At 32.8% G+C, this 10,646-nt stretch overlaps 1 protein-coding gene across 3 annotated transcripts; it reads left to right on the top strand.

The window, feature by feature from the left end:
* The first annotated feature begins 2,361 nt into the window (after positions 1–2,361).
* On the top strand, positions 2,362–8,358 carry LOC146958305 (RNA-binding protein 2). 3 transcript variants are annotated; one of them, XM_085739816.1, is made up of 6 exons: positions 2,362–2,623; positions 6,422–6,552; positions 6,655–6,949; positions 7,078–7,139; positions 7,251–7,332; positions 7,972–8,358. In XM_085739816.1, exons 1-6 carry the CDS (start codon positions 2,542–2,544, stop codon positions 8,076–8,078), a joined length of 759 nt encoding a protein of 252 aa, XP_085595942.1. In that variant the 5' UTR covers positions 2,362–2,541; the 3' UTR covers positions 8,079–8,358. The 3 variants fall into 3 exon arrangements, with proteins under 3 accessions (XP_085595942.1, XP_085595941.1, XP_085595943.1); XM_085739815.1 differs by having other exon boundaries at positions 6,652–6,949; XM_085739817.1 differs by lacking the exon at positions 6,422–6,552 and having other exon boundaries at positions 6,597–6,949.
* The last annotated feature ends 2,288 nt before the right edge of the window (positions 8,359–10,646 follow it).

Below are 10,646 nucleotides of genomic sequence, written 5' to 3'. Positions count from 1 at the left end.
TCAAAATAAAATATCATCTTGAAAATAGTTAATTAAAAAAATTTAAAATTTAAATTTATGTTTTATATATTAATTTATTTTAGATAATTCATTTTAGAGATTATTGAATAAAATATTATGATAATTTACTTTTTTATATACAAATATCATATGTTAATTTTTAAAATTTGACTTCGTCTTAAAATATACCTATATATTATTATATTTAAAATATTTCTTATATATATATATATATATATATATATATATATATATATATATATTATCATGTTAATATTTTTAATCAGATCGACAAAAAAAATAAATTGTATGTGATCCCCTAAAAAATATATTATATATTATAATTTTGTTGTGTATACTTGAATATATTGTTTAAAAATAGAACCTCTTCTTTTATGCAATATAAATTTGTGACTTGCCTCTTCTTAAAGCACATAAATTCAATCATAATTTTTGGAAAAGTTATTCTTCAAAGTAAAGTGAATGTATATATCTCAACATTTCATATGATATACTAAGAACAAAATCTGCATTAATATAAAATAATAACACCAATAAGATAGTAACAACGCTTTATAAGCTTAGACATTTCTTCAACAATCTAATTATGCATTTTCAATTATGATATAAAAACTTTCAAAACACTAATCATGTATATCTATGTTATAGTGTATTTTTATTTATCATCACCAGACACATTTTTATATTTTTCTGGATTTAATATGGAAATCTCAATTTGAATATTATGGAAAAAGGAAAGAAAAAAAAAACAATCGAAATAACCATTGAAAGATTTCTACAAAAAAATAAACTACCAAAAATGTTTATTATAGTTTTTCGATAAATACAAATCTATAATCTCGTGTGGGGATAAGCTATCCTGAAATTTTGAAAGTGATGGTAAAAAATTTAGGTGTAAAAAATTAAGAGATTAATTAGAATAGACTGACAGTGTAAAAAGACTTTACACTATCAACCAATTAAACTCACCTAATTAGACACATCATGTTAAGTGTTAAAAAAGGAGAAAAATCATAAAATATGGATAATAATGTCATATCCCACATTTAATTTATTAGCCTAAAACAAAGGGAATACAACATCAGCCTAAGCCTCTCTTTGCTTTCCCTAACCTTCTCTTACCTTTGCCCAATTCCTGTCAACAATTCATCACAAAATGATAATAATTTCTATGATCTTCAATTTTCTTATTTTATATACTCGATCAATTTTGTTTCAATTTTGCTGAATAAACAGAATTGACTATTATTAGCCTAAAACAAAATTGTTTCTTTCTTCATGATTTAAAGGAAGACATAGTTTGAGTGCAAATTGGGCATATGCTTAGATTTTTTTTCCATTACGTTTAGGAGCATCACTACTAGAAGGCTAAAGATTGTTAATTAGAAGGTTTTGGAGCTCAAATTATTTGCTATCGGCAACGAAATTTAATAAACTCCTTCCAAAATAATCAAATTTCAATGCCTTCCTCCATCAAATTAAATCTGAATTGCATATTATTTCAATTTAACTGCAAGGTAAATGGATTTGTGCATCTGACTATTAATCTTCTTTATTGTTCATAGATGTCAACTCTTGTAACTCATAGGCCAATTACAATATATCAACATCATGATTCATCAAATTTTTAAAACTAAAGGGGTGAGAAGGAGGAAAAACAATTGAACTTTCACAGAGGAATGTAATGGAGCATAACCATTAATAGTATTAAGAAATGTGGGTAGCAGGCAGTTTTTAATTTTTATTTTTTTGAGCAAGGTAGAAGGTAGTTATTGAAAAAGATTTTGTTTGATTTTTTCCTTTTCCAGTAACACTTAAGATTAAGATGATGTGTTTAATTGGATAATTTTAATTGGTTGACAGTGTAAAATTGTTTTACACTGTCAGTCTATTCCAATTAATCTCAAAAATTAAATATCTAAAGGGATAAAATTGAAATATTTAGTAAATTGTAGGGGTATATGATTTTTTTTTTTTTGAAGAAAGGGGTATATGATAAAATTTGAAATTTTTATGTTATCCATTACGTCAAATGTAGCCCAAATTGGGTGCATCAACTTCATTAAATGGCCCAAATTAGATGAAATTAGAAATTTGCTATTCATACCCTCCATTATTTCATTCTTACTTCTGGTGTCAAGGAAGAAAAACAAATATGGAGCTGTTGAACATTATGTTTTTCTGATCTTGCGAATACGAAGAAGAAGAAGAAGAATTAGGGTTTTATCATTTTCCAAATTAGGGTTTCTGAATTGTTAATTAGCTCCATCTTCTACACCATTACAATTCACCACCATCCCCATCAACTTCATCATCATCATCAACGTCTTCCTCTGCTCATTTCTGATCTTGCGAATACGAAGAAGAAGAAGAAGAATTAGGGTTTTATCATTTTCCAAATTAGGGTTTCTGAATTGTTAATTAGCTCCATCTTCTACACCATTACAATTCACCACCATCCCCATCAACTTCATCATCATCATCAACGTCTTCCTCTGCTCATTCTATTGATCTCTTGCAATGGCAGATGGCTTCTGGAATCGACAGCAGCCGCATCTCCCTCCTCCGGGCGGCATGCTCAAAAGACCCCGTACTGAATATGGTTAGCAGCTCTAATCCCATTTTCTGTAATTTATTTTTCCAAAAATTCAATCTTTCAAGTTATTGGTATTTAGGGTTAGGTCTTTGTAATTTATTAGATTGTGGGCTTCACTGATATGTGATTTATATAAATGATAGTTGACATCGATGTTTTTGAATTACGTGGATTGCGGAAAATAGTTGTTTGTTCAAATTCTGCTATGCTATACTGATTGCAAGGACAAACTGAGTGTTACTATACCACTTGCCATTGGTTTTGAATAGTTTCGTTGTTTGTGGAGCTTACGTGGTATAGACGTGGCCCATCCATGCTAAGATTTACAACATCATTTGATCAATGTAGCCAATCTTACCTGATGAGAAAAGCCTTTTGTTGTTGTTATCGCTGTCATCGTTGTTTGTAGAGTTAAGCTGTGATGTGATAATGACATGTATGTATGTGTGTAATTATGCCAGATTGCATTTATTTTTTACTATGACACGCAGCTCTCTGCGCTGGTGTCTGTTATGGTATTGCTACTGGCAGAAAGAGTGAAATACACATTTCATCTTATCCTTTTTAATAAAATTTATACGATCTGAAACACAATAAATAAAATGGCAAGACTATGCCTTCATTTTTTTTTGCTTATAAGTATTTTGGGTGTTATCCCGTTTATGTTTTTTTGTTGCTGAGAGTAAACTTTAAGCTTTTTTGAATAATAATTGCTTTTGTTTTATCTGGAAGTCTTGTGATATTTTGGTTATGTCATTTTCATCCATTGTTGTACGACCAAGTCCTCTTGCTTTTTCAAAGAAAATTGTGAACGATTAGCATTTTCATATTTCAGTTCTTATGTTTTCCAAAGTTTAGAAACATTTTAATATTGATTTATGCACTTTGTTTTATCTTAAGAGATGCTATTTAATATTTTGGTTGAGCAGTCAGCCTTAATTGCGGCTACCTCTGCGGTCTGTAATTGAATTGTTTTGTCTTTCTTCATTGCTTGTTGTACAAGTCTTTAGCATGCTTGGTAGAGGGAGTGAGTTTACATCACCCATTTATATGGCCTTGAGTTAGGCCTTTTGTCTAAATTCTAAGATTGTATCAAAGCCTTATCTTAGATCGGGGGGTAGCTCAATGGTTTGAGCCACAGATAAGGAATTGGAAGTCCTGGGTTCAAACCCGGTCAAATGAGTAAATATTAATCTAACAACTAACCGCTAACATTTGCCGTTCAAAAAAAATAAAGTTGCTGGGCTCACCCCACCGTGTCCACACTTTAGGAGGTGTGTTGGAAAGCCTGCCTTAACTTTGGCTACCCCTGCAATCTGTTGTTAATCTGCCTTCTTTCCGACGGCACAATACCTTTACTATGCTGGGTTGAGGGAGTTGGTTTCGTCCTTTTGCAGTGCTTATAAAGCCTTTTCTAGAAGTATTTTACAAGTTACAGAAGCTATTGCTTTTTCCCCTTGGTTTTTAGAAAGAACATCCAACTATTTGAATTTAATTTAAAATCATTTTTCGTTAAAAAAAAAAAAAAAACAGAAGTAGGTGCAGAAATTTGCTACAGATTTATATGAATTCATTTATGTGGAGACCACCAGCTACCATTCGGAATGCTTGATTTGTTAACTGTTATACATTCTTTACTTTGATATTTTGATATATCTAATCTAGAGTGTGATGACTAGTTCATGGAAGCAATGTGCAGGATTCGTCCCTGATTTTTTATAGATACAGTTTGTTTTTGTTAATTCTGTTCATGTTATTTTGTAATGCTGTTCTGTTCGTAGATTCTTTTTCAAATGTTCAAACAGTCAGTTAGCAATGCTGGATTTATCAATCAATTTTGGTTGTACTGACAATTTTGTAGCTGTTAGCAATGTTTGTAAAGCATGCTTGTTTGTTGTTAGAGTGCTTGGCATTATGTGGCACATGTTTTTTAGTTATCTTAGTTTTTCTAACACGTGGCGTATTTAGATGTATACTATTGCGGTTGTTGATTAAGGGTCTCTTTGGTTCAACTGAGGGAGGGGAGGTTACCATCTCTTTGTTTCGTTCACAAGGGGAGGGGGGGGGGGAATGACTCATTTACTTTTTATATCTTTATAAATCTTTAATTTACTTTTTAAACGTGAATATTTTTGTTACTGCGTTCAATTATTTTTTTATTTTTTTTAAATTATGGAGTTTTAGATAAAGAGAGGAGATAAAGAATAAAAACTAAAAGAAGATTATGATTGGTGATACAATGAGTTTAAGCTCTAACGCCTAGCTATAGGGATACAAGACTCGTAATCTTATGAATAGAAAAGCAAATTATGATAATAACAACTAATATAGAAACTAATCTTACAAATATACTCAAAAGACAAGAAAATAACCATGACATAATTCAAGATAATGTCTTGATATTATTAGATATTTTCTTATATTCTTTAACACTCCCCATTGAGCTAAAGCTTACTCCACCTTAAGCTTGCTTCAAATATAATTTGTGGAAGAGAAACTAGTGCAAGAACCATAGCTAATTTTTATGAACAACAAGTAAACCGAACTACAACAACATCGGGCCAGCAAATACAACAACTGAAGCCTTAATTGAAAGGTGTCACAACTTCAAACCAAATTCAAACTTTACTAGGCTAGCGCTTACAACAGTTGTAGCCCTGACTGAAAGGTGTCACAACAGCTTTGAAAGAAACCCAAATGAAAAAGTAGCAGCTATAGCATGTAATAATGGTGGCGTAGCAACAGTACCACTAACACCAAAGAAGCAGCTGAAGGCCAGTAAGGAAGAGACACAACTCGCAGATATAAAAGCGTAGCACGGATACGGACACGGACACCGGATACGACATGGATACTAACACGCCGACACCGCTAATAATTTGAGAAAATCACATAATTCAGTGTAATTATAGGTGTCGGTGTCGGACATGACACGTGTCCGACACCGGGACACGGCTAATCCGAGAAGTGTCCGTGCTTCATAGCACATGTCAAACAAGGGGACAATTGAACTAGAAAAAGCCAACGAGCACAGTAGCAGCAGCGATTTCATAAGCCCTGGGAAAGCGTCACATGATATGTGGGTTTGAAGCAGCGGCCTGAGAGCTTTTGTGAGTGAAGTGTGAGAACTGGGCTCAAAATTTTGGGCCATGGAAGATCGGCAGATTCAGCTGCTTTTGAGATTGGCTTTGTCGAAAATTCTCAATTCTCACTAGAACGTGTTTTTCCAGTGGTGGATCCCTTTTGATACCATGTTTAAATTATGGGGTTTTAGATAAAAAGATGAGATTAAGATTAAAGGTGGAAAATAAGATCATGATTATTGATTTGATAATACAAAACAACTAAGCATAACCTGTATTTATACGGACACAAGACACCTAATCTTAATTGAATATGGGAACAAACCGTGATAATAACTACGATAGAAACTACAATAGAAACTAATCTTAAGAGATACTCTGAAAAACTAATCATATGAGATATTTCTAAATAATATCCTGATATTATAAGATACTTTTCTTATGCACTCTTCTCTCTGATTCCCCGAATGGTGAGTCAAAATTGAGTATGGAAGCATTTTGCTCCCCTTCCCTCTCTCCCCGAAAATTGGAAACAAGGAAATTTCAAAATGACCCCTCCCCTCTTCTTCATTTCTCCCCAACCCAACACTATAATATAAGATCGTTAGAATAGCAATGATATATGCTATTGCAAATAAACCAAACCTTTTTAAATGCATTTTTCAGAAGTTTTTTTGCTAAAGATGTGGAAGTTCTGAGACCAGATTATGTAATGTTGCAGATACGGCACCTTCTGGTGTGACCTCGGGCAATGAGGTGCATAATTATATTGCTCAAAACAATGGTCACCAAATGCTAAACGACACTAAAACACTCGGGTCTGCTTATGACCGCTTCCTTCAGAGTGCAGGGGTAATATCATAACCCATTTTATTTTACATCTAATGTGCGCACAGGTGCTAGCTATCACTGGTTGTTTGCTGAAAACTATCATCCTGTTTGATTGTGAAGCAGCTTACTTCATTTAATTCTGGGGAGGCTAGTGTAATTGGTGGTGTTGGATTGGCAAGGGGTGTTGGTGAATTTCCAGGCCATTCTCTAGGTGATCCTTCTGCCATGGGGCATCTTAGTGGTGTTGGTGGTGGCCCTGATCTTGCACGAAATGGGCGTAATGTCAATTTTGGTGGTCAGCTACCTGTAGATGCAGTTTCCAGGCCCGGACCTGAGACAATACCACTACCTCGAGATGCTTCAAGTACTTTATATGTTGAAGGGCTCCCATCTGACAGCACAAAAAGAGAAGTGGCTCGTATCCTTTTTATTTTTTATTTTTTTCTTTGATACTGTTTAGAAATCGCATTATCATGCTTTAATCAGTGTCTCCTGGGCTTCATTCATTTTAATCCAATTATTCAAGTTCCTTAACGTCATATTTAGATATTTTTCGCCCTTTTGTCGGATATAGAGAAGTAAGACTTGTGGCCAAAGAATCCAAACATGTAAGTGCATGTTTGTAACGGTTGTTGCTTGTCCTCTTTTGTCTTGGTTTATCACCTGATTGGTTTAAAGTTCCGTTGTGCTCTTTATGCTGAAACACTTGTTTATTGCAGCGAGGTGGAGATCCTTTAATCCTTTGTTTTGTAGATTTTGCAAATCCGGCTTGTGCAGCAACTGCCTTGAGCGCCTTGCAAGGTATCACTTCTTTTTACACGCTGATATAAAAGGAAATTGATTTCATGTTATGGGTTTGTAAGTTGTCTAACAGAGAATCATCTATATAAGTTATAACCTGATAGAGCATGTAAAAATTGAAAACTGCCCTTAGGTAGTTGGTCTAAATCAAGATGTGGTTATTAAGTGGTGATGAATTTAATGTTTATAAACAAGTAATAATTCATAGATTTACTGAGCTTTACAACTTGGAAAGTTGTAAATCACTTTGTCACACTGAATGTGTGAGTTACATGTGATGTAGAGCTTGATTCAAACCAATACTTAACAGTTACTGGAGCAGTGAATATCTGAAAGTGAAAACTGAAAATGGGTCCCAACATCCTTGGTTCTGTTTGTAATATTCTAGGTCAAAAGTACATTAAATTTTCACTTACAGAGATGCTGTTATATTAACTATCAATATCATGGTCATCACTTCTGATTTACTTATCATCCTTCACTTTAGTGTGTCTGCCTCCTCTGTATTCTGTACTACAAAATTCTGCAAGTTATTGGTTCCTAAAGTATCTTAGTCGCTGATAAACTTTATTAGGATTTGAACTAATTTGTTTATGATTTTCTGTTAATTATGCATTCATTTCTTTACGGGTTATGCAGGCTATAAAGTTGATGAAATCAATCCTGAGTCAAGCTACTTGCGCCTTCAGTTTTCGCGGTCTCCTGGCCGAAGAAGTGGCGGGCCTGGACCTCGCGGCAAGAGGTGAGCTGGTTCACCTTGGGTTTAAGGTTGTATGCGCTCATAGCCTAGACAGGCTAAGACCAAACTACAATTGCATTTGAGCAAAACTAATATAGACATTTACGGGATGGTCATAGCCGATTGATTACCGTGTTGTATAAATAGTGGTAATGTAAAGCATATGCTTATTTATTGTAGTTTGTGCTTTTTGTTGCTTAAATGATACAATTATTGTATTGATTTTGTTTTATAGTTTTCAATAATATGGTAAGAATTCAAATTGGAGTTCTGCCTAAAAGGGAAAACTACTAGATGATGCCATGGCTCATAGCTCATATATAGCTCAGAATAAGATAGCTGCTGAGAATGAACTTGAGAAACAGATAGTGTGTTTCATTTCAACAGCCCTAGGCTATTTTCAGTGGCTGGGTTAAATAACGTTGGAATAATTGCCCCACAAACATACTAAGAGTTGAATTCGCCTTCCAAAGAGCTATAAAAATTGGTCTATATCATAATAGTTGCCTGGGTGCCAACGTAGATGAAATGTCTCTATATCATAATATTGTCTTTGACCTTCCAATTTTGTTCAAAAAAATAGCAATTCATAGAGCCATCGTTTTCATGTGAAGAGACATTATGTGCGGTCCTTTACCAGGTACAATTAATGAGTTGTTTATTATTGCTTTTTATGTAAAAAAATTAAAATTATTTTATATTGCATTCACTATTTTAACTATTATAAATGCTGTTTTATATTGCAACAGTTTTATGATATAAATATTATATATGAATTTATAATATGCGAGTAAAATCTTAATTATTTAGTTTTTGAGGCAATCTTATTTTCTGAAAATCTTAGTTAACAATATCTTACTATTGTTTTGTAGACGATGTCATAATGTTGCAGGACTTGTGCTGTTTAGACACTGCTAATTTTGAATTATTTTGCTCGATTGTTACTTTTCAACCAAGTTTTCTAATTTATATCGGGAAATACTTCAGTGACTTAGCTTGTGTGACATTGGTGCCATTGGGGAGATCCTGGTCGTTGATGTGTGTGGGTCCGCGTGGGGATGTGTGTGTGATGTGTGTGTGTGTGGTGGAGATGAAATTGGATGGTGACATTGGTGCCATTAATGGCACCAAAGTGGAACCCATTTATATCTATGCTAAACTTTCAACTCTTTTAAAAAAATGATTGGAACATTGTCCAGAAAATACAAAAGTGATTACTGTGACGATTGAATATCATGTGCATGTAGTGTACTGTATTAATCTGACATGACGACCACGCACTGTATTAGTATGAACATTGATTTGGAATTTGGATTATCTCCTTTCATCTCTCAACAATCACCATACATCCTCTCTATCCATCTCTTCTCTTCTCTCCTCTTTTATCTCTTTCTATTCTCTCTCATGCCCCTTTGTACGGTGAAGGATAGAATCCAAGCACGGAGCAAAGATGATGATGGAGAGAGAATGAAGGACATGTTACATGAAGAGGATTTTTTTTTTTTTTGGGGATTCGAACCCCAGACCTTGCATATATTATGCATTGTCCTTACTCCTTACCAACTGAGCTTAGCTCACAAGGACCATGAAGAGGATCTAAGTTCAACTGGTATGCTTTCTCCGATCTCAATTATAAACAAAAATTTACTTTTTAGATTCATTTAATAACTAATGTATTTGGTCTATAATATATACTGAATTCATTAGTTATTGAATGAATATAAAAAAGTCAATTTTTGTTTATAATTGAGATCGGATGGAGTATATCGCTAGACATCATTCTCTTGAATAAATCTTAGTTATTTTAAAAGATTTTTAAAAATGGAGTGGAAAAAAATAATTATTAATTAAAGTAGCTTTAATGGCCAGCTAATAACTTCAGAGGAGATTTAAACTAGTACCTAAAGTTTAAATAATTTAAAATATTACTTTTTATACTTGCTTGTAGAAAAATAATTTGATTTATAATAAATTTATTGAAGAAAAATAAAAAATGCAAGTGTAAATCAGTTTGCAAACTGTAACAAAAAAAAAAAAAAGTTTGCAAACACCACATTTCTCTTGTAATTGCATTTTGAGATTGATGTTATGAAATGGAAAATAGGGGGTTTGTTGTATTAAATGTCAGTGTGAAATTGATTTATTAGATCTCATTATGAGCCCGTTTGTTATAGCTTTTTTAAGAAAAAAATCACTTTTTTTAAACAAATAATCACTTTTAAGAGTTTTGCATCCGTTTGTTACAGATTTTTAAAAAAATCAGAATCTAAAAATAATCTAAAAACAGCTTCAAATGAGAAGCTGTTAGGAGCAGCTTAAAATAAAATAGATTTTTTTTAGAGGAGAGAGAAAATATAATTTAAAAGATTGAACTAATTTTGTAACAAAAAAATCGCTTTTATATAGTTGTATCCAAACAAACTAGATTATTTGTTTAAAAAAAGTGATTTTTATTACAGTAAACAAACGCAAAATAGATTCTGATTTTTCATATAATCTCTAAAATATAATCTCTAAATTATTTTATATCAAAATCACTTTTATTTTAATCCGTAACAAACGGGCCCTATATATT

This window comes from Medicago sativa, chromosome 1 (assembly GCF_051527215.1).
Source record: "Medicago sativa cultivar Bolivia chromosome 1, Bolivia_mono, whole genome shotgun sequence".
NCBI lineage: Eukaryota > Viridiplantae > Streptophyta > Magnoliopsida > Fabales > Fabaceae > Medicago > Medicago sativa.
The sequence above is the reverse complement of the archived record's forward strand: the minus strand, read 5'-3'. Positions and strand labels throughout refer to the sequence as shown.

Coding starts and splice junctions, on each gene's coding strand:
- LOC146958305 (XM_085739815.1), top strand. CDS start 2,542: ATGGCAGATGGCTTCTGGAATCGACAGCAGCCGCATCTCCCTCCTCCG. Junction 6,553..6,651: donor GCTTCCTTCAGAGTGCAGGG/GTAATATCATAA, acceptor TTGATTGTGAAG/CAGCTTACTTCATTTAATTC. Junction 7,333..7,971: donor TGCCTTGAGCGCCTTGCAAG/GTATCACTTCTT, acceptor CGGGTTATGCAG/GCTATAAAGTTGATGAAATC.